We start from the raw sequence: 23,692 nt of genomic DNA on the forward strand, positions 1-23,692 counted from the left end.
TTCAATTCTCGCAGCCGGAGGTTGCCGCTTGGTCGTGATTTGTCTTCTAGGGTGTTTATCTTAGTAACCAAAAAATGTCTGTTTTATCCGTTACTGTAAAAATATTGATTTTGAACATTTGATTTAAAACCTTGCAAATACACATTTTTCATTAGTTTTCTGCTTTTTTTTTTGTTGCTTGATGACTCCAAAATTTTGAGTTAGCTAACAATTAGTTAACAAAAGCATCAGTAGCAGCAGGTTAATTCATAACAGCACAGGAAACACAGCCACATGTGTAGTCTGTTCTGCAGACTACCTACATTAAGTATTAAGCAACATTATATCACTTCAAGGGACAGTGGGGTTCACAGGCTGAAAAGTTTGGGAACCCCTGGTCTACAGGACAAAATTGTAGACAGGAGGTACCAGTTTGTCCACAGGGGGCGCCAGAATCAACACAAACCAAAAGTTCCTCACAGGAGCTTTAAGTAAAAGTTACAATGCAATACTTTAAATACGTTGTTACAAGAAGAGGTCGCATTAAAATCCTACTTAGGACTTGTTCGCTAAGTGTTATACAAAGTGTCTTTATCATTATTTACTTGTTAAATTAAACACCACATTAACATTCTGACAATGAAACATTAGTATAGCTGTTACAAAATGTATCCTGAAAAAACTGAACAACAATTCCCTTTGAGGTGTGTAAAAAAACATCCAATGTTAGCACTCCAGTAAAGTGAGGTTACTTTGAAATAGTAGTTAGATGTTCTTTCCAGAGCTTCTTTAACAGATCTGTCAGACATTCAGGAAGCAGTTTAAACACACTGTGATTGTCACATTGCTGAGTTGTAGCTTTTATTATATTACCAATGATAATAACAACAGACATCTCAAACTACTCTTACCACAAATATGACAAAAGTAGTGACTTGTGAATCAACTAGACTTCATGAAACCTGCGTGAGTGTGACGGTCTTTCTCACAGTATTGATTCTTGTTGGTTGTTTGTGAGTAATCGCTCTGCTATCCCATAATGCCACCTGAGGATTGTCTTAGACTTTAAGTGCAACCAGTAAATGCCACCATCTTGGCAACACTTGTGAGTAAAACTGGCATCAATCTAAAAACTCTTCATCGTGAAATAGTCTAAGAGGATTGAAGACTCTTTTAGAAACATCTGTATCATCTTCATGGCCTCATCTCTAGGATTTCTTCATACTTTCTCATATTGCGACGGACAGATGTGACGGCCTCCTACATGTTATATAAATGTATTTTATAAGGTGAGTTCTTCTATCTCATCATCGTTAAAGGAAGCGATGGCACGGACGGCAGGTCTGCTCTCTGCCACGTGCACGGTGTTCAGGGCCGATGCTGGAGGTGTGGATGACCCTGAGCTGAAGCTGTTAAGTCCTTCCCTTCTTGAACGCACCCCATTGGTAGCAGGAGGACTGCTGAGGACTTCCATTTTATTTGGGTTGCTCATACTGTCACTAACAGGAGTTGCCAGGGTACCAAACAGCTGCTGCATGAGGCTAGACTTCCTGTCCTTACCCACGCCTCTTTCTGTCTCCTTCTCCTTCTCCGTCTCCACTCCTCGAAGACTGAAAACACCTATTGCTGCTAACGCCGAGTCCCTCTCCTCTGCGGACGGAGGTGGAGGGAAGCCTGAGGAACCTCGGGATGTTGAATTTCCAAAAGAAGGAGCGTAGCTTCCGAAGGCTAAGTCGTCATTAGAGGTTTGAGACCGTAGCGCCCTCCTCCCGATGCCTGTTATAATAGCTCCACCCTCTACGCCTGATCTCCTCCTCCCTCCTTCCCTGCTTCCGGCACGTTCCTCCGGTTCTGTGAGGTCAAAAATGGCTGAGTTATGGATCCTCTGCTCAGGAGGACGAGGAGAGGAATGTTCACCGGTACTCATATAAGACTGAGAAGGACCAGACTCTGAAAACATGGCGTCCGAGGCTCCTTTAATGGAAAGGTCTATTTCACGCATCTTCGCCAACAGCTGCTCTTTTTTGCGACGTGCTTCCTCTGTCACATGCTGACTGGCCAGAACCTCATGGTTCCATCTCTCCACCTCTTCATGGACATGTCCACGCTTCCCTTTTCCCTCCTCTTCCTCCTGGTTGAACAGGGAGCTTGTCTGTTTTCTGTCTCCCTCCTCTTCTTTGTCCCACAGCTTTGGTAGCGTCTTCGTCTTCTCCTGATGCACATGTGGCTCATGGTTGAGTTGTCGTTTTTCACTCTCTTTTTCCTTCAATGACTCTTTCTCCTTGTCTATATGTTTGTCTTTGTCTCTCGTCTTCTGCTGTTCTCCGTTTTGATGTCTAGCTTCTGTGGCCGCCTGTCTGTCCCCACTGCAGAGCTCCTGATGACATAAAGTGTTTGAGAAGAAGAGACAAAAGAGGAGAATGATGGAGACAATACAGGAGCAGAAGATAGAAAAAGGGGAATTACTGTAAAATCAAACCTGTCATGTATATATTTTTTTAACATATTTTGTGGTCTGAATGATTCATAAAAACATCCTTTTATTCTACATGTGAGACATTGTAGATTTCTCAAGCCAGCGGCCACAAAACAGGCTGTAAAGTCTGATATTTAAGCCTCTGATGCACATGCCTGATAAGATCATTTAAAGCCCATTTCACTGCCTGACAGGCTCAGGTCAATATTCTTATTGTCTGACAACAGTATCAAAAAGATCCCAACATTGATACACCTTTGTGTTGAAGAGTAAACTAGAAACAGTCCTCGGATCACTCTCTTGAATGCAACCAGACTCCATTATCAAAAAGTGTAACTCTAGCTGGCAGTACATTTTCTCCTGCTGCTTCAGGGGGTTCATTTGTGTTGAGTTATTGTGTGTTTGAAACAACTATTGTGTTGGATCTCATGTCATCCAAGTCACACAATATGACAAACTACCAAACTGACCCAAATAAAACACTTTTTTCTCCTCATTGTTGTTTGTATAAAAACAAGATTTGGTCCTAAAAGTCTTGAAAAGGAGGCGACATGTTAAAATCAGAGTGATCCTATATTCTAGCCAATACAGTGATTGATCAAGGCAGTGCCTTGCGGGTTAAAACAACTTTTGTCATTTTATTCTAATGGATTTTAAAGGCAGGGATGAAATGCAATGGCTGCACTGAGGCGTTTTGTAACTGGTAATAAAATACAGTGAAATGTTACACCATCGGCAACAAGACCGACTCTTTCTACATGGTTATAATTAATACCTGAAACCTCTGCTGCAGGGTATAGGTGTCAAACCACACTGCCAACACAGCTTTTTATTGCCTGTTTTCCACGACTATGATTTGTAATGAGCAAGACATTTGACTGTGGAAAGAGTCTGATGAGATTTCTTTGTTATAAAACACTTCTTCAACACGCACTGGACAAAATCAGCGAAGAGGAAGAAGAGGAGGACTTGCTTTGCTTTGTCAACAGGGGTAGCTGAAATTGACACAAACTAGAAGTCTGTCACAGGAGCTTCAAACTAAGAAGGTAAATCTCTTTAAAAATAATCTTCTTTATGTTGTCAGACTGTATAAATGATAGGCGTAGTATCTGTGACGTCACCCATCTGTTTTTGGAGCGCTGTTTTGAAGCAAATCGTAGGCGAGAGCCGTATTGGATATGCTGAAGTCAACCTAACTTCTGTCAAGCTAGTGTGAGGTAAAGAGGCGGGCTTTGAGCCTCCTCGCCACCAGCTACAATGTTCCCACCTGTCAATCAAGTCAGCTGTGCCTCTCATAATGGAAAACTTGTAAGTTTAAAGGCCCTGTGAGGAGTTTTGAACTGGCTGAGAAACAGACTGAAAATGATACTGATGCCTCTTTATGACCTTCAATAGCAAGCGAGACCATCATCAGCAACACTGACACCTTCTCTGTTGTCATTTTTAATGCCTGAAACCGCCCTGAGGGGGTAGGTGTCAGACCAGATGATGGACATCTTGCTTCAGAGACAGCCTTTATTTGACTGTTTTCATGGAAAATAATCACATTGCCTGATAAAGTTGACTGTTAAAAGACAACAGGATGAGTTTTTTGTTGAAAACACTACTTTTGCATGTTTAGGACAAGAGATAAGAGGTTTCACTTTGTCCACAAGGGGGCGCCAGAATCTATACAAAACAAAAGTTCCTCACAGCAGCTTTAATATCTTCAAAATTGCCGTGTTATGAAAAAATTCCCCCCTCGTAAAGTGTGTGCCGATCAAGGAATGAGCTGTCCAGACTACACTCGTTTTTTTGTACCAGACTGTAAAAATGTTTATTTCTGCTGTAAAGATCGGCTTTATTGAATTGTTGTGTATGTGGTTTCCGGTACTTCCAGAGCCAGCCTCAAGTGGTCACTCCAGAAACTGCAGTTTTAAACACTTCCGTATTGGCTTCCCCTGGAGGTTGCCGCTTGGTCAGACACTTAAAAAAAACATGTCTGTGAAGTGGACACACTTTGATCACACTTGCTCTCAGAGTTACAATTCAGCCATTACAGCCCCTTTGTGCAGCTGCCGCCTCAAGCCATCCATACCAAAAATTAAAAAAAATGTTGTACCTGTTTGTTATTCAGTCTTCAAAATATGTAAAGTAAAATGTTGGCACAGGTTAAAGAAAAACAGAACTCCTCTTTGACTTTACCTTCAGTGATATGTATTCATCAGATGGCTGTTCATTGTACTCAGTGGCATCTGTGACAGCAGGCGGAGGTGAAGGGAAGTCCAGACTGGAGGACCTGTCTTTAGTCTGCACTGCCTTGCTGCTGTTCCTGCTGGGTGCTGATGAATGGGAAACAAATACAGAATATTTAACCTAGTCTTCTTCTAAACAAGCCCACGAAAAAGAAAACTTATTTAATGTCTGGGAGAAAAAGGAAGTAAGAAAACAATCCAATAATAAACAACGTCAAAAAGCAGTGGGGTTACCTTTCAGCTTGGTCCCATTTTCCAGATCTTTCTTCAGTGAGGGTTTCATCATGCGGTTTGCATAGATGTTCTTCGTATCTAGCTCTCTCTCCTTTTCCTGTTAAGTAAAAAATAAAGGTATGATTTTTAAGAACATGAGCAATCGAGCAACACATGGGTTGTGTATTTTTCTGTACAAGGACCTTGAGTTTGTTGGTCAGTCGCTCCAGCTCCTCCTGCAGAGTCCTGATGTCTTGCTGGGCACTGATGGTCTTCTTCCTCTCTGCAGCCAGCTGCCTCTGGAAACTGCTGTTGCTCAGCTCCATGCTACGCTCCAGTTCCTTCAAACACACAGATAAACAATAACAATTCTTAAAACGTGCATGGGGAAAGTTTGAAAAACAGCAGGCGCCCCATGTACAGAGTTAAAATATCAAACACAATCTGAATTACCTTTATCTTCCGTTCTGCCTCCTGGGCCCGGACCTTCTCTTCTTCTAGGCTGCGGCTCAGCTCGTCTCTCGCTCCGAGCTCTCTCTGGTCAACCAGCTTCTTCAGTCTGACGATGGTGGCCTGACTCCTCTGCAGCTGCTCCTCGCTTTCCTTTGACCGCCGCTCGGCAGCCCGCTCCCGATCTTGGGTGCGCCTGAGCCGTTCGCGCAACACGTGGGTCTCGTTGGAGTGGCGCGTCAGCAACTGGGAAATCTCACTCTCTGTGTCGTCGTAGCGCTGCAGGGCTTTCTCTTGACGCACCTGAAGCTGCAGAGGAAGAAGTATTTTGTAAAAGATTATGTGATTTGTTCTGTTGTTCTTAATTTAAATCTGAAACGGTATCGTCACAGATCCTCTAAACTAAAAGAACTACAGGGTCAGGGTCTACCTGTCTGAGGATTCGATTCTCCCTCTGCAGCTCATCTGTACGCTGTTGAAGCTCAGCAAGCGAGTTACGTAAGTCGTTGATCTTCAGCAGACGGGCTGAAAGCATCTTCTTGGTCACCAGGTCCAGGTCTTTAGGCGGGGTGGACTCCTTGCTTTGTGAGCGTACTCCTCTGCGATGCTGCTGGGTTAGAGGCTGGCCACCTGGGCGCAGTGGACGAGAGAGACCTCGGCGTCCCAGACCACCTGTGAGAAAGAGAGGCACATGAAATAGAGATAATATAGTTCACTGTTTAATCAGATTTGAGCACAAGAAGAGACTCAGACTCAGTTTGCATCTCTGCAGAAGCACTGTGTTAAAACCTGCGTGACACTGCCATCACCTGGACAGTCCAGCACAATGACTCAGGAGGTTTCACTCACATACACAAGTCCACACTGAATGATCCTCTTGCTTCACATACCCGTCTTATAAAGGGGGCTCCCAGAAATCCTCTTCCCTCGCACCCCTCTTTGAGGAGCAGGAGATGGAGTGCGGGACCGGGAGTATGATGACAGCGAGCCCTCTGACGCCGAGTCGTAGTCCTCTGAGTAAAACGACCTACCGCTCCCCTGTACCTCTCTGTCTGACATGCGGTCCCGATCTGGATCTGAACGCCAGGTTCTGGTTCTGGATCGATTCTCAACACTGTCATCTTTTTCCTCCTTGTTGTCCTCCTTCAAGTTTGATTTGTGTTTCTGAGGAGACGACTCTCTGGAGCACTTCTTTGTACTTCGGAGTGACTGGCGGCTTTGATCCAGGTCTCGGTTGTCTTCATACACGTCAGGTTTGTTTTCTGATTCCATTTTGCTACCTGGAGAGGAGGTTCTGCGTTGGACTTCAACACAAAAAGTGAGAGAGAATCACATTATGTTACAACTTCACAAAAACAAAGACTGAACTTTAAATCAAAGATCTAAATTCTCAGAACAAATCCAGAGCAGTGATCAAGGTCAAAGGCAGACCGGCGTCTCTCAGGTTTTCTGTATCGTGTGTCTTGGTCACTAAGCGACAAAACACTTGAGGTGGAATTTTCCATGAGGCTGAATGATGTATGATATCACTACTCCACTACACCACTGCTGCACATTCAAATTACTATTACTGCCCCCGTCTGCCCTCATGACGTATTGAACAACCAGAACATTGATTCAGAACAAACACTACTTCGAGACTCTTAACAAACAGAGCAGGTCTAGACCGTACTCTATGTTCTATTATTAACAAAGACCCAACATCAAGACCGGCTAAGATCCAGTCCCATCTTACTGACAGGACTCAGTCTGATCTCATCTTAATCCACCATGAGCAGAGCACTTTGCAGCATTTAGCAAGTTACAGTGGCAAGGACAAACTTCCTTTAACAGGCAGAAACCTCAAACAGGACCAGACTCATGTTAGACACACATCTGGTGAGACCGCGTTGGGGTTTGAAAGAGGGATAGAAGGAGATGAAAAGAGAGAGATGATAGTGTTGAAACGGATAGTAGTTGTAGCAGCTCGAGTCTAGCACGTCTACAGCAGCAGGAACCTACGAGACAAGGGAGTTCAGGGACTCCAGAAAGGTCTATGGTTAGTAACTTTAATGGGACAGGGCAGAGTTAGAGTAAGTGATAGGCATGTACCGCATACTACATACTGCGTTTGAAGGTATTATGTAGTATGTCTATTCTGGTTTGATGAGTTTGGTGTGGAAGAACTTGACTGTCCCACACTGAGCTCTGACCTCAACCCCATCTAGCACCTTTGGGATGAACTGGAACAAGATTCAGGGCCGGGCCTTCAAGTCCAACATCAGTGCCTGACCCGGTAAATGCTCTACAGAATGAATGGTGCACATACAGTGCTGGAAAAAAGTTTTCGGACACCCCAAATATTGCATTGAGAATCACTTAGGTCTTCAAGTGCAATTTCTTTTCGTACAGTCACAGCCAGGTTTTTTTAATTTTTTGTTCAGTTTTGAACACATTCTCTGTGATTTGTTGACTTTGATACCGACAATGTTGAGAACTGACATATTGAAACTGTCAGGAGTTTAGCTTTGTTAGTTTTTCTTGTAAACAATAAACAAAAAAATGTCATTTGTATTTGTTTATGTCTGTCTAATGCTTGAAACACAAAAAAGATTTTCCCACAAATATTTCAATACAATATTTGAGATTGTGTAAAATTTTAAAGGTGTCCGAAAACTTTTTTTTCCACCACTGTATTAACAACTCCATATTCAAGTATTTGAATACAATGTCATTATAGTCCCTGTTGGTTTCCCAGTCAGGCATTTGAATAGTTCTGTCCATATAGTGTATATTGTAACACATTTGATCTTTCAGTTTTACTATTTATTTTGTGGATTATAGACGGATTTTGACATTTCATTTATAAATAACCACAATCTTCATCATCATCATTTATGGTTTGACATTGATATGTCAAGCTAATAGTACATTTAACTTGAAGATATAAGATATGCTTATTTTTTACCTCTTTAATTTTAATTTTAATTGCTAATAACTTTTTAATAATTGTTACTTTATAGGCTCTTCTTTGCTTTATATATTTATTTTGTACTGTCTACTCTGTTACTGTAACACTTGAATTTCCCCTTTGTGGGACGAGTAAAGGAATCTCTTATCTCTTATCTTATCTCTTAAGTACAGTTGCAGCACGCTTTTTTTTTTTTTTTTACAATACCAATAAGATAAAAACATTTTAGCACTTCTTTTTCATACACTTCAACCTTCAATATTGTGCTAATGACATGTAGAGGTCATGCCGTCATCTGCTCCTTCAATTAACCCCTACAATAGCACTTAATGAGCATGTCTCTATGGAAACACAAGTACACACAGAAGCATCACTATAAATAGAAACAACATGATTGTGGGTCAACCTGGTTAGGTGGGTACATAGATTTGTGTAATGCTGCTTCATTAACAGTATTCTTTCAAACAAATTAATCCACATCAAGATTTTAAGTGCAGTGTTGCCAAATATTTGATTTGATATTTGAATATTTGAACACTGATTTTCAAGCTTTCATCCTTGTGATAAGTTACATATCTTAAAAATAATAGGACTGTGGAATGAACACCTTGATGTACTGTAGTATTATTTCAGTATCTTGTCACTCACCACATAGGTTACATCATATTCACATCATCTCTGCTGCTGCCATCTTCCTCCACATCTTCTTTGTCTCTCCTCAAAGTGGTTGTGTCTTCTGTCTCCAGGTCAGAACATCTATAAGAAAGGCAGATACACAAACAGATGCGTTGAATCCATGTCTTATTCCAGCTGTATCACTGACTGCATGGCCTGCTCACTGTGACAGGAACAGGCTGCATATTAAGAACCTTCTGTTGTTGACAGATCCATTGAAGCCTGAAAAAACTGAACATCTCAGGCTCTCAGGAGGAGACAGAAAAGCAGGTGTCGTCCAGAGTTCTTACATAAGCAGAGTTTAAAGAGGAGAATGAAGCCAACAGTTAACATGAAGGCTGACGTGTTGACAGTTTATTATGATAGCATAGCAGCAAGTATCTCAGATCAACAGGTGGGTGTGTTTCACTGTTACCTTTCCTTGTCTGTCGGCACTAACCTGTCCGTGTCCGTTTAATCCGTACAATCTTGCAGCATAATCTAGATTACAAATCATTCTGAAGTAAAATCAGATTATCGTTCTGACTCTGTCGGCTACTGTTAGCGTTAGCTACTAGCCATCAAGCTAGCATGAACTTAAGCTTCCGTTAAATATAAGAGGACATCGACTTACTCTGTGTATTCTGGGAACAATAAGCAATCTTGATCCCTTTTAAAGTGAGCATCGTGTCATTATCCACCGCAGGAAAGAGACACAGAGCAGCTGAGAGCGTCCAGAGAGAGTTTAGAGCCCACGCCTTGAGGTTTGCTCCAACACTCGGGCTGACGCTGTACCATGGCAACCACGGCTCTCCCTGCAGTACCGCTCCATCACCAGAGGGGCGCTGTAGGGACATTATTATAGTGACATTATTAAAGTGTTATAAATAACTGGAGTCTGTGTTTATCAACTGGCAAGTGTATTTTAATACAAAAAACCCATAGAGTTCGGCTATTATAAAACAAAGTAATTTATATTTCATATTTATGAAATAAACAATATGGTTTACAAGTTCCCAGCACCTTTGTACATAGCTAATTCTTACTTGTCTGCACTTCTCTACATACTTTTTTATTTATTTCATTTATTTTATTTTGTTTTATTTGTCTGATTTTATTTTTCTTCGTTTTTATATCTTAGTTTATTCCTTCTTTCTATAAATATTTTGACTCTAAGATAAGATAAGATATACTTCATTTGTCCCCCGTTGGGGGAAATTCTTTTGTTACAGCAGCTTACAACACTTGACAGGGGAATACAACAATGTACTAACATAGTTAAAAAAATATAATAACAATAGTAATAGCAATGACAAGGGTAAAATATAATAAAATAAAGTAAAAATAAAATAAAATATGGCAACTATTACGGATGTATACACACTATGTACACTTCTATCTGATAAATAGATAAGGTAAGTTATTGCACCATAAAAAATGCACCAGGTTATTTAAAAGCAAACATACACAGTATGAAAAACGGTGCAGAAACAGAAACAGAAACAGAAACAGAAAAACTCTCTTACATACTGTATATAAGAGCATACTGTAATGACTGAATAAATAAATAGACAAGTTCTTTCACAAATGGCAACCATTTCTTTCACATGTTAGAGATCTGCAGACTCTGCCGGTCTAAGAGGTTTTATTTTCTTTCATCATTGCTGTATTCCCACATTTGTATGCATTCATTTCTGCTGCTGAGCTGAGCTGGGGAGAAAGGGCTTATTTTTCTTTTTGAGTTCTGTGACTGGTATATTCATATTGTAAATGTACAGGTAATTCTGTATTTATGGACCTCTACAGGTATATAATTATGCTATATAATATCAGCTACTTGACCTAAAAATGTTTGCAGGAGATTACCTGCATAAAGTTACCGGATGTAACCGGAGTCAGTGACATTAAGTGTTATTTTTCTTTAAAAATAAATCAGTAATGGTGAACAACAAAAATAAACTTTGAAGTAGTAAAACAAAAAATCATGCAATAAAATTAGGGAACATTAGTACAAAATAAAATGAATTTATTTTGTTAAGGGATGATCTTTTAAATATCTTCTTAAAACCCATTTTTACAGACTTGCTTTTATGTGACTTTATCTTTCTAACTGCTTTTACTTCTATTTTATTATTATTTTTAGTTTTTATCCAACTAATTAATTGTTTGGAATTTTATTTGATTATTTTATTTGATTATTTATTGTTGAATTTATTATTGTTATTTTTATTGTAATGTTCCTAATTTATCCTTTTCACTTTTTCTAATTTCCCCAATGTGGTGTCGTCCTCTTATCTGAAAACCTCGTTTATTGTCCTTTTAATGCTTTTATTTACTTGTCCATTTTTATTTATTTATTTGTTCATTTATATTATCTATTTACCATTGAAAAACCTCTCAGCAACGATTTACTGGTTTATTGTCCCACCACTTCATTCTGTTTAATTTACCTGTATTATTTAACCTGTATTATAACCTCTTGCATTGCATTTTGTTTTGCATGGTTAAAATTCCTACTTGCTGTCTGAATGCTTACTTTGTTATCTGAACCGTCAAAGCACTTTGTAAACATTTGTTTTACAGGTGCTATATAAATAAAGTTATTATTATTACTAGCTTTACCCGTGCTAACCTAATAAATAATACCACACATGTTCTATTATGTTGAACAAAATAGATTAAAATCATTGACTGTATTTTTCACCTGATATTGTGTCCATGCTCTTATTTTCACAGTAGCACTTATTTGTACGGTAGCAGTTATTATTTTGAAAATCCCGACCGGAAGTCTAGTGATTTGCATCAAGCCTGCTGCTCCTGAGAATCTGCTGTGAGCCACAGTCAGCTGTAGAGACGCACGCTGTTTTATTATCATGGCTCAGTCTGCATACAGGAGACGTGCTTCTTCACTCGCTCAATAACAAAACCTGGAGATAAAAGTCTGGACTTGTTTTGGGGGAAAAACGTGACCCGTCGCCACCGTGCAGTTTGTTTGTCGACTGTCAGTCTGTCATTAAATTTGGGATTAAAATGGTCATCAAGGTTTACATCGCCTCCTCCTCAGCCTCTGTAGCGGTGAGTGTTTGCAAATGTATTTTGACAATGATACATGATGCATGCACATATAAGAAATGCATTTATATAAAAACTTAAAGCTCCAAAAATAAGACCGAATAGTGTTTTTCTCATTATGTAACATGACTGAGAGTGCGCCTGTTGGACTGTTCACAAGCAGGGAAAGTAATCAGCATCACTCAGACATGCTGGCAGGGTGTTAATCATTGACTGAGATGCTCAGTTCTGATTGGCAGGGTTGACTTCCTAATTTTTTGGGGTAAAAATGTGCCAATAAAGCTTTATTGGAAGATGCATTTAAAAAAAAAAAAAAGGGGTTACATTTATTATATTACATTACCACCTGACTTGAAGCTCACTTTGTTTCATTCATAGTAAAGTGAATGTAATTCTTTTCCCTCTTTTAAGTAGATCAAAGTAGTGTTGTGCAAACAGACCATGAATGAGCCTTTGGCATCAATTGCAAAAAGATGTGCAGGAGTGGACACAATAAAAGTATCATCATGCTTTCTTTAAACTATGAAATGATAATGGAGAATATGAGATTAACAAAATGTTTGCAGCTTTAGATCCTGCAATATTGAACACGTACATTCAGGACAAAGCCTTTATTCTAGTTCAAAGCTTTCAGTTTTGCTTTGAACCATCAGAGGAGCCGCAGGTGTACCTGTTTTTTGTGTGTTGTAGAGGTTGTACTGTCCTTCCATGTACTGTGAGCTGCCTTAGAACACTGTTGAATGTAAGTTCACGTCTTTGAATGTCACTTATTGTATGTTGTGGCTTCTTAAAGGTTTAATTGAGTTGTCAAATGACAAAAAATGTAGTATTTTACAGTGTAACAGAATATTTGGAGGTTTTGTCGGCCACTCAGGACACTTAAGGATGTAACTTTGAGCTCTGAATTACCATTTCCCATTCGTCGCAGTTTTCTGACGCTTCATACTTACAAAATATTTGATTTATTACAAAAAAAGTAGAAGACAAATGCATCTGCAATGACCTGCAGTGATGATTAATGCTTCTCCTAATGCGCTGCTTCTTCAGTGTCTCTCTGGAGAAGCTGTAAAAAGTCTTTCTCAAACTGAGTCTGTGCAGAATGTATCAAACAAGACTCCTACGTGAATTCTAAAAGTCTTAGGTAATGGGGCAAATGAGTAAAATATTTATCTTATCAGGCTCTAAAGCCGAACTGCACAATCTTTGAGCGTTTACATAGCAGTTATTTTTAACTCTATGACACATACATTCAAAACTCACACTCTCTCACACAAACACAAGAAGCACAGTCCTGCACGCTCGAATAGGCCGACCATTTGGGTCAGCGGTGTGAGCGTGGAGCTCATGTGAATGTGATTCACTCTGAATGCTTTCAGTTGAGTTACAAGTGATTGGATAAATAAGGGAAGGTGATGCTGGACGCCTCAGCTGATTTTAATGGAGAGGATTTGTGTGAGTTAAAAAAAAACAAGCCAGAGAAAGAGAGGGAATGTGAAATAAAGTCCAGGGATGAAGTGTAAACAGGAAAAGACGGACGCAGGAGGAAAGTAATCATGTAAAGACTACAGTGTCCCATAAAATGAGCAGTCAAGCCTAACAACAGCAGATTAGTGGGGCGGAAATCATCAACACAGAATGAATGAAGTGCAAATTAGGTTATCCCCCCCCCCTCCATGGTTATGTAGATTCAGTCTCCTCTGATTTTACATTCTCCCTCTGTTTTTAAACTTCTGATGCTTGATTAGAAATATTCCTCATAATAAAAAACAGACACAACAAAGTATCCTCAGATAATCTCATGATCTAAGGCATCATTCATGCTCAGGAAGCTCAGTAATCCCACTTTTTCAAAGATCACAACACAAATCAAAGTTAGTTTGTTGTGGGAGTGGCATTTCAGCCCATAAAAACAAAAACAAACAACAATTTTGGATTATTTTGGTCCTCAGGATAGCTGTAATTTAGTTATTCCTCTATCATAATCCCTGTCTTTCCCCTTTGTTTGTCCCTGGATGAGACCAGAGGATTACCCTCAAATTAATCCCCACATTTTGGAAAGTGCTCTCCAACAAAGCGTCATATACTTTAATGAGTGTTTGTATTGTCTTTAATCCATGTACACACACACACAAAATCTGAACTCACCCACCCCCTGACACACACTCTGGCTCACCCTTACTGGGGGCACCTCGTGCATTATTTACTCACTCTCTGCCTGCATGTCAGCTCAGAGGAAGGTCGCATCATTTGTACCTTGCTGAAGAGCAGCAATGTGACATCCTAAAGTCGTTCTATTTGAAGCTTTAACCTTCGACTACACCAAAGTGGTGTTTTCACTCTTTTAAACACTTAAATCCTTGCAATTCATTCCCTTTCTAGTGAGAGTCTAAGCGAAGATATTTTACAGCCACACGTACAGAATCCGTGTTGACAGACTATCTATCATCGTCTATGTTAGGATGTGTGTACAACAGCCTGTCCTGAACAATCCCTTACTGTCTTTAAGGTGAAACAATGGCTCCATTGTGGCTCTTTATTGCATCAGTAAGATAATGGACACATGCAGTGTTTACACACAAGCTTGAAGGGAAGCACGCATCACATTTATTCTTTCTAACTCAACGTGCGTGTGTATCATTTTCTCCATTAATGGGAAAACTCTGTAGGAAACTCAGTTAATGAATGATAGGACTGTACTACAAAATAAAAGCATCAAATTGTAATAGTTCAGGCACACCTTCCTGAAACTTGTTTAAGATGATCTGCTCTTTTGCACTGTTGTTAAGAGCTCAATCATACACTTAAATTAAATAGATGTGAATGTATATTTTTTAGTTTAAAGCTCCTGTGAGGGACTTTTGGTTTGTGTTGATTTTGGCACCCCCTATGGTCAATGTAGCACCTTCTATCTACTAGATTAGTGTTTGTATTTTGGGGGATTTGCCCTTATTTTTATAGGACACCTTGAGAGAGTTGGAAAATGAAAATGAGAGAAGAGTGGTGACAAAAGCCAAATCATGCCAGGGACTGGGAATTGATCCTGCAACCAGTGTGGTGAGGACTGTAGCCTCTGTATTTGGGTCGCCTGTGCTACCTGCTGAGTTTAACCAACGCTCCTAAGCTGGGTTTTTTTGCCTGGCTTTGTTGTAAGAGTCAAATGTATTTCTCATTGAGAATATTTGCTGTGGAAAACATTACAAAAGGCTGTTTCGGCAGCTATAATTAACCTCTTAGTATAACACCTACCCCTTCCAGTGGCTTTAGACATCCAAAATAAATATATGGACATAATCAGTCTTTTTGCAGATGGTCTTGTTTGCTTATTTAGGTCATAAAGAGACATCAGTACGGTGGCCCTGAAGGACAAAACAAATTTACAAAAGATCAAACACTTTTACAAAGTTGGAGACAAATTTACTCCCACGGATGGGAAAGTCGTAAACACATATTGAGACACAGTCCAAATGTTTTAGACTCTTAAGAGTCTCTCTTCTCTCTGTCCTGCAACTTTAAAGCTCCTGTGAGGAGTTTTTAACTGGTTCTGAAACAGGCTGAAATTTACACTGATATACGGTGTCCTTGAAGGACAAAACACATTTACAAAAGATGAAACACTTTTATTAAGTTAGAGACAAATTACATTTTGGAAAACATTTTTACAAAATCGAAAAAACACTTTTACAAGCTGTGAGACAATTTTACTAACGACGGAACACTTTTACCATTTCTGAAACAACTTAATTTACATTCATTAAGATAAGATAAGATACTAGCATTTAAAACAATACATAGGCTACTCAACACAGTCCATCACTAATAACAACACATTTAAAATGACATTTCCTTGTCTCTAGTTTGATGCATTTAGAGGATTAACTCAGTAAATGTGAATGTGTTTTGTCCTTCAAGGACACCGTATATCAGTGTTCATTTCAGCCTGTTTCAGAACCGGTTAAAATCTCCTCACAGGAGCTTTAAAGTTGCAGGACAGAGAGAAGAGAGACTCTTAAGAGTCTAAAACATTTGGACTGTGTCTCAATGTTTTTACGACTTTCCCATCCGTGGGAGTCTTCTGTCCTCTAAAAATACCCTCTGACTTTTTTTCTTTCTCATCATTCAAAGACACACACAAACACTCCCACACAAACGGAGAGCATCCCAGAGCACATAGAACATCCCACTGGGAGCTGTTGCATCTGTTTCATAGACCTAAAGTGGGACAGACAGCACCAAACATCCTGATTCATCACCTTAAGATTTAAAAGTAACAAAAGTAAATAAAAGATGAATTAATAGATGATTAATTAAGCTGTAAATCTCATTAACTGTATTATACAAGGTCACATGATACCGTCTTCAATCCTAAGCTCTTTAACTAATCAATAATCCTTCCTAATGTCCCAGTTACCAGTGGACACAGTGCAGAGAATACACACACACACACGAGAGGGAAAGAGACACCCTGCTCTTATTCAGAGGGTGTCATCTTACCATTTCATATTAGAGGAGAGTATTTAAGACCCTTACTGGCCCAGTGCAACACAGACAGGGGGAAATGCATGCACTCATATAACGTTTTGTGTAGCCACATTATGTGTCTGAATGTACATGAATGGAGGAGATAACAGGTGATTATTCAGTGTGTGGATGTCTGGGTTTCTCCTTCACTATCCTTTCTTCACTGTGTTTATCTTCCTCCTCTCCAGGTGAAGAAGCATCAGCAGGCAGTCGTGGGTTTCCTCGAGGCCAATCGAATCAGCTTCCAGGAAGTAGACATCACCATGCTGGAGGAGCAGAGGCTGTGGATGTACCGCAACATCCCAAAAGACAAGCAGCCGGAGAAAGGCAACCCACTGCCTCCACAGATCTTCAACGAGGAGCGCTACTGTGGGGTATGATCACTGTTTGTTTCTAACAGCTGCACACCTTTAGTCTGATCTGCACACACGTGAAAGTGGATTTGGTAATCGTGTGGGATAAATTGGCTTTTATTATACAGTTAGTCAACATTAGGGAAGAGCTAAATATGCAGCTGAATGAGTTCAATCAGTCAGAGCATGCCAGTTTATGTCCTCCACCGAGTTTGCATGCTCCTCTGTAATCCTGTCGTAATCCAGTTTCATGGACGGGGCAGATTATCTGCTCTTCCTGCCGTCACTCTCACTGGCCAAGGTAATCCAACATTACTCCCCAATGTCATGCTCATTGAATTATATTTAAAGCAGCAGTATCTGGCAGGAATGTTTGCAGCCATCCCTCAAACTTGTGGAGATTATGTAACATCCTCTTCTTGTTTTCTCTCTCAGGACTATGAAGACTTCTTCCAGTCAAAGGAGGACAACACTGTGTTTGCATTCCTTGGGCTCAGCTCCCAGCCGTCAGTGAAAGTAAGGGAGATATATATAAGAGTTGTGGCTTTGCAACACAATAAAAGGCATCCACAGTTGAAGACAGAAACACTCCGCCTCTGTTTTCTCCGTGTAAATCATGCAGCCCACAAGGTTTCCTGTCAGCCTTGACTTCCTGAAACTTCAACCTCTGTGCATCATGTCTCTCCTCTGCTGGCTCAGCAGCTCTGGTTTCTGACAGCTGCCTCTGAAATACTTGATAGCAGTTCATGCATATTTTCTTTACTTTTGATAATCATGGTTTCAAATCAACCAACGGATGGAGTTCATCTAAAACTAATATGATATATATCGGATTATGAGTCATCTTTATCAGATGAAAGCTGGACTAGGACTATGTTGTCAAACACAGACACATACAGTGATCACGTGATGATCATTTAATTGTCAGAATCAAAAGAGCCTGCTCACATTCATCATCATTAAGTGTTATTTGATTTTCCTCAATCACATCTCTTTTCTGTCTCTCCACAAGTAGACGATTGGATAACTAAGTTACAAAAGATCTGATTATGGATAAACCGCAAGGAAATTGCAGATAGGCCCAATCCCAATCTCCACCCTGAAGCCGGAGCAAACCTCACTGACTTTAAACTATTTGAATTTAAATAGTTGATTTGTAACATGAGAAAAAGAAGACAAACAGGCAGACAGACACAAACAAACAACATTTTAAAAAAAATTAAAAACTGTTTCATACTTATACAAATTCTGTTTACATATCCAAGAAGGAGAATCTACAATAATCATCTCTTTAGGAGATTTATTTGAAATTAAAGCTTGAATAAGTGTTCAATATGTATTTGTAATTTTCTTTATATAATGAAAATAATAATACATGAATATCAATGTCATTGGTTGTGTAGTTGGGGAGTGTATGAGGGCATAAAAATCAGGAATGGAAAACGCTATCATGACATCACAAGTCACCTGGAGACAAAAGGTGTCATTAGAGTATAAGAGAGAGGCTCACCTCTGTATATATGACTGTCTGACAGTATAGCTTTTATATTATATATATATATAGCTTTTCTTTTCTTTTCTTTTCTTTTCTTTTTTGTTTGTTTGTTTGTTTGTGTTTTGGTTTCTCCTCTACCTTCTTATTTTAATCTTATTTTACTCTATTTTATCTTTGTTTAATCTTGATCTTTTTAGGGAGCCTTTCTAACATCTGGCAAGGGACTACGGATGTAAACTAGCCTTTTGGCTAATTCGGCCTTTTTACAGAAGTGTTAATTAATATGCATGGTCCTTTTGAATAATAAATAATAATAATGATATATCTAAACAACTGAGAAAAAAAAAACCCACAAAAAACTTTAAAGTCAATCATTTGCTGTATTAACCTGAGAAACATAACCGCTCTTCATATCAGAATTTAATCATCACAAATGCGATTAACTACAGAAAACTGCAGTTCCTCAAGTGTCCACTTGAGGCCCGTATTATATTTTAAATGTACATAAAATGTTAGATTTAAATATCAATGTTAAATGAATAATTGATATTGAATATATTAATCTATAATTTAAAATTACTATATTTCTATAAATTGTAAATATATAGTATTTTTAATTTATTCTAATACTACCATTATTATTGTTATGTACAGCACTTTGTGTTGCAATATTATGTATTCAGGTGCTTTACAAACAAAGTCTGATTGAATGATATGCCCTGTCTTACAGCAGAAATAATTATGTTTACAACCAAGTGTAAAAACGTTATATGGTCTCTATAATAGCTTTATTCCTAATAACTGTACAGGAAGTGAAGTTTGAAATAACTCATCTGTTTTGATTATCTAAGATTCAAAACGTAGCATAATTAAGGGCGTGGCTGATTAGACTGACAGGTGGGAACATTGTAGTTGGGGGCGGGGCCCAGACTTTTTTGTGACTGGGGTGGGCCAGACTAGGGATCCAGATTTTTGTAGGGGTGATCAGGTAAATATTAGGGCCTTACCCCAAACCTAGAGAGTTATCTCCACTAAACACATCTACTTTAACTTCTAATACAAAAGAATCTTAAAAATGTTCTACAGTATTTTTAAAATGTGAAAGGCAACTCAACAGAGTGGCAACATTCAAATCTGCTGAACTTAATTCTATTAGGACTCTAAAGGATGTTTGTCCAAAGTCACCATTCAAAGTAGAGACACAAGAAAATGTTCCACACTGAAATGCAAAGAAGCCTCTAGCAGCCTTTGAAACCCAACCCAAAGTGTTGATTTTAATAAAAGTGCTGCATCTGACATGTGTGGCAAATCAGATTTCAGGGATGACCGTGCCCAGCCTGGCCACCTCCTGACTGAAGCCATGTGTCTGGGCCATAGCCTTAACTCTACCTCTTCACTTGTTTCTTTATTAACCAGAGGTTCAATGGAGTCAGCGTTTCCAATATGCTGACCACCATCTTTAAATTGAATAACGCTTCTTATTAAACTAATGGGTGACGTCACTGAGACTACATCCATGATTCATATATTTTATTTCCTGTACGTCCATGCCTGCTTTGTTCACAGACTTCACTGAGCACATTTCATTATCTTTTTGACTCGCATCATTATGTTTGCAATGAATTCTTTGTAAAGTCAGAAGCAGAAATGCAGACACACAGAAGCGTCTCAATAACCATGTGTTCAACCTCTCTCCATTTCCTCCCTTCTCTCTAGGACTCTGAGTCATAGCCTGGGTCAAACTGCTGGTACACAATGTCCAAGGAACCTTAAAACATTTGGACAAACGCACTTCCTGTGTTCCTTCTGCTACCATGCCAGCATGTTGCCAAACTGCAGACGCGGCCCACAGATGTCAATGTGTACGACTTCTCCCGACTTTAAAAAAAAACAAACATTCCACTGTCACCCGAGTCAACAAGAAGTGTGTGATCTTCAGGAGACCGCAGTGACTTAATCAGAGAAGATTGTCTCCTTTAACTGTTCAACACAAACACTGCCAGTAGCATCATATCTGTGCAAACTAGAAGACGTATGTAGCGGCTTTTGTATTAGTTGATTTCGGTCAAACAAGTCACCTAGAGTAAAAACACACCTGCTTTTTTCTGTATATGTGTGTGCATGCCTTAGTGTGTGTGTCTCAATCAGCAGCTGTTAATGAAGGCTGTGTTAAAACAGAGGACCCGAGAGGCAGCGCTTAATGCAGCCTGCAACAACACGGGGCCCAGCCTTATTGCCTGCGTGAGTGTATTTGTATGCTTACATGTGTGGTAGGGAGTTTTCCCAGAGGTGACGTTGACACTGCAGTTCCTCACAAAGCAGATGAGACCTTCCAATCCTAAAACACATGAGGCAGAAAGTCCCCAGCCTTCATTTGGTTCCACGGTAAAACAATAAAATACTTTTGTGAGTTTCCACTGCCACTCTGGTTTCATAAAATGGTGATTTAATTGTTCTTCTACATTTTTATTAATGTCTGCAAATCCACAGAAAAGACCAAAACCACATATATGCTTCTTTGTCTCTTATGATGTCAAATTTGTAGATCAAACTTAAAGTCCAAGCCATTTTCTACCACAGGGATGCACTACAGATTTTTGAACAAATGTAACTCAAACAAGAGTAAACAGCATTTGTGCGGACTATTTTAAGACATGGGATTTAATCCACAGTTGGTGTAGCAGCAGGACTGTGTTTGCAGGATTGCCTCAGAGTAAACAACAAGCTGGGGTTCTATTATATTCATGTGTTTATGGACAACAGTGGAGCCCTGTGACACAGAGGAATAAGATTGAAGGTGTATTCATTGTTGGTCTTTTCATGGGATTTATGAGAGCATGAAAAATATAGATTATCACAGGTTTAATTCTCTGATGGAGACCTACACATACGCACGGCTACAATCGGGGTCAAATGGGTACACACACACAGGAGAAGGAGCACACACTAAGGATTATTATTCCAGCCTTATATGACAGAGCACAGGGTAGAAATTATACTTTATTGCGTAGAGATAATCTAGAGATGAAGCCTCCCCTGCTGTGCCTCTCTACTTGTAATCATGTCCTGAAGTCCCAGAGGCACAGAGAAGCTGATTTGTGAGCAGACTGCTCTCTGTGTGTTTTACATGTTATGATATGATTATTCTTTGTCCTCTCTCAAAAACACCAGCATTTAGTCTCTAATCCTCATAAAATGATCACGGGTTGCTTTACAAATTCCTTTCTGCTTACACATGAAGGACACAGATAAACAGATACGCTAACACTAGCCATTCCTCCCTGAAGACCGTGCCATCACGTTGAAGGATGTGTCATTTTCACTCACAGAGAACATCACACTAAATGTGTTTCTGTTGCTGTTGACATTAACCACTGTCCTATTCTGCTGAGTTGTATCCTCATTTATTGTGAAATCATGTGATGTCTATGTTGTAATTTTTGTGAATGGACCCCTGCAAGCCCGTTGGACCGCAAACTGACTAAATGTACTTTGTAACACCTCTGACTCTGACTCTTTACTGGTTGTTTGTTCTGCTTTAAAAAGGCTCAGTACCTTACTGTAACTGAACAGACTAGATTCAAATGTTTAGTTCATATGATCCCATACTTCTTCATGTTTTGAATACTATTTCTACAAGATTGTTAGCTTATGGAAGCATTGAAATAGACTATTTGTGGGGGCACTGGTGGCCTGGCGGTCTGGGCTCCCCACATGCAGAGGCTACAGTCCTCGTCGCGGGGGTCGCCGGTTCGATTCCCGACAGGTCGACCATTTCCTGCATGTCTTCCCACACTCTCTACTCCCAATGTTTCCTGTCTCACTTCAGCTGTCCTATGGAATAAAGGCAAAAAGCCCCAAAAATATAACTTTAAAAAGAAATAGACTATTGGTCTCCACACATCAAAAATATGTCCCAAAATAGCACCAATGGAAATTAGCATTTTCCTGTACACAGAAGAGTACTCTTCTGTTACCTGAGGGGTAAAAGTATCTTATAGTTGCTATTTTTGAACCACAGTATGCTACTAACTCCTGTATGAAGTGGTATTATTGCTGCAGGTATGCTATTGGGATCAATGTTACAGAACAGAAGAAGAAAATCAAAACAAGATCTAAACTTATTAAAAAGAAAATGTCTTATTTTCAAGCTTCTGAGACAAATTTAGAAAGTTGAAACTCACCAAACTTGAAAAACCATTCCACTTTTTACTCATCTGGTTACCACAATGTTTTTTATTTATTTAACTGGGATAGAGAGGCTGCAGTGGATACGTGAGAAATAGTAAACGTGGAAAGGGAAGAGTTGCAAATGCAAACAGATGAAACAGTAATGTCTTTGTTGTGGCTGTGAATGTAAATGTTTCATTTAACATGATCATTTGTTCTGGTCAAAGCGTTTAAAAGCCTTTAGAAATGCTTAAACTGCACACAGATACACATGATTTGTTGCCAACAGTGGTCTAACTGAGACCAGTGCAGGAGCGCACACATAATGTATATGCTAGTTGCTAATTTTCTGTCCTCAAAAGAGCTTTGCTGTAAACATTTGAAACAGCGTCTTCAAATCAAGCAGGTGCTGGTAGCTAATTCATACTTAAAATGTGAACTTTGAGGTGCACAAATAATCAATGTGGGTGAAAACTTGACTGCTAGTCCGTGCAAGAAGCTGAAGTCATGTTCTATGACATACTCTGTGTGACTGAAGTTTGTTATGTTAGGTTGGTTCAAACAGTTCATCCTGTTCAGTCAGTCAGAGTGCCCCATTGCCTTGTATGAGTTGTAGTGTCATTTCCCATCAGAGACATTGCGTATATCTGCGTCTGTAATGATTTACCCAGACATCAATATGTGTATAACCCACTGTCCTCTCCAAACCTCCCCTGCTATCCTTAGTTTTGTCGTTTGAGAAGACTGAGGTTAGCAGGTCTATTACTCCTGTCACTAAGAGTCTGGAGCACTGGGTCCTAACCTTTGAGGCTTTTTAATTGAACAATGAATGCAATCAACCCCATTATAACAAGTTGTCTTTAAACTGGAGGAAGTCTAATGTTCACTTTGTAAGATTTAAAAGGTCAGAGGAGGTAGAAGTTGTTTTAAAACATAGAAACAGACTTGAATGAACTATGATGCTTTTTATGACCAACAGAAGCAAACAAAACCATCATCAACAAAATGGACCGTCTCTGTATTTTATTAATTTTTTTATTTTGGGGGGGGCTTTTTTTTGCCTTTATTGGATAGGACAGCTGAAGAGAGACAGGAAATGTGGGGAGTAGAGAGTGGGGGAAGACATGC

The 23,692-nt window shown here is 39.5% G+C and overlaps 2 protein-coding genes across 2 annotated transcripts; one reads left to right on the forward strand and one right to left on the reverse strand.

Moving 5' to 3' along the window:
- Positions 1 to 451: 451 nt before the first annotated feature.
- Positions 452 to 9,778, reverse strand: lca5 (lebercilin LCA5). The gene is made up of 9 exons (XM_034698960.1): positions 9,591 to 9,778; positions 8,951 to 9,058; positions 6,243 to 6,656; positions 5,783 to 6,024; positions 5,356 to 5,661; positions 5,106 to 5,243; positions 4,924 to 5,020; positions 4,640 to 4,776; positions 452 to 2,356 (listed from the first exon to the last, which is right to left on the reverse strand). The coding sequence occupies exons 3-9, from the start codon at positions 6,622 to 6,624 to the stop codon at positions 1,262 to 1,264; spliced, it is 2,397 nt and encodes a 798-aa protein (XP_034554851.1). The 5' UTR covers positions 6,625 to 6,656; positions 8,951 to 9,058; positions 9,591 to 9,778; the 3' UTR covers positions 452 to 1,261.
- A 1,954-nt stretch (positions 9,779 to 11,732) lies between these two features.
- Positions 11,733 to 21,901, forward strand: sh3bgrl2 (SH3 domain binding glutamate-rich protein like 2). Its single transcript, XM_034698996.1, has 4 exons — positions 11,733 to 12,031; positions 16,735 to 16,920; positions 17,335 to 17,415; positions 20,111 to 21,901. Exons 1-4 carry the CDS (start codon positions 11,987 to 11,989, stop codon positions 20,123 to 20,125), a joined length of 327 nt encoding a protein of 108 aa, XP_034554887.1. The 5' UTR covers positions 11,733 to 11,986; the 3' UTR covers positions 20,126 to 21,901.
- Positions 21,902 to 23,692: the final 1,791 nt, after the last annotated feature.

This window comes from Notolabrus celidotus, chromosome 13 (assembly GCF_009762535.1).
Source record: "Notolabrus celidotus isolate fNotCel1 chromosome 13, fNotCel1.pri, whole genome shotgun sequence".
Classification (NCBI taxonomy): Eukaryota; Metazoa; Chordata; class Actinopteri; order Labriformes; family Labridae; genus Notolabrus; species Notolabrus celidotus.

Coding starts and splice junctions, on each gene's coding strand:
- lca5 (XM_034698960.1), bottom strand. CDS start 6,624: ATGGAATCAGAAAACAAACCTGACGTGTATGAAGACAACCGAGACCTG. Junction 5,244..5,355: donor AGGCAGAACGGAAGATAAAG/GTAATTCAGATT, acceptor GTGTGTTTGAAG/GAACTGGAGCGTAGCATGGA. Junction 4,777..4,923: donor AAATGGGACCAAGCTGAAAG/GTAACCCCACTG, acceptor CCCATTCATCAG/CACCCAGCAGGAACAGCAGC.
- sh3bgrl2 (XM_034698996.1), top strand. CDS start 11,987: ATGGTCATCAAGGTTTACATCGCCTCCTCCTCAGCCTCTGTAGCG. Junction 12,032..16,734: donor CCTCCTCAGCCTCTGTAGCG/GTGAGTGTTTGC, acceptor CCTCCTCTCCAG/GTGAAGAAGCATCAGCAGGC. Junction 16,921..17,334: donor ACGAGGAGCGCTACTGTGGG/GTATGATCACTG, acceptor TTTCTCTCTCAG/GACTATGAAGACTTCTTCCA.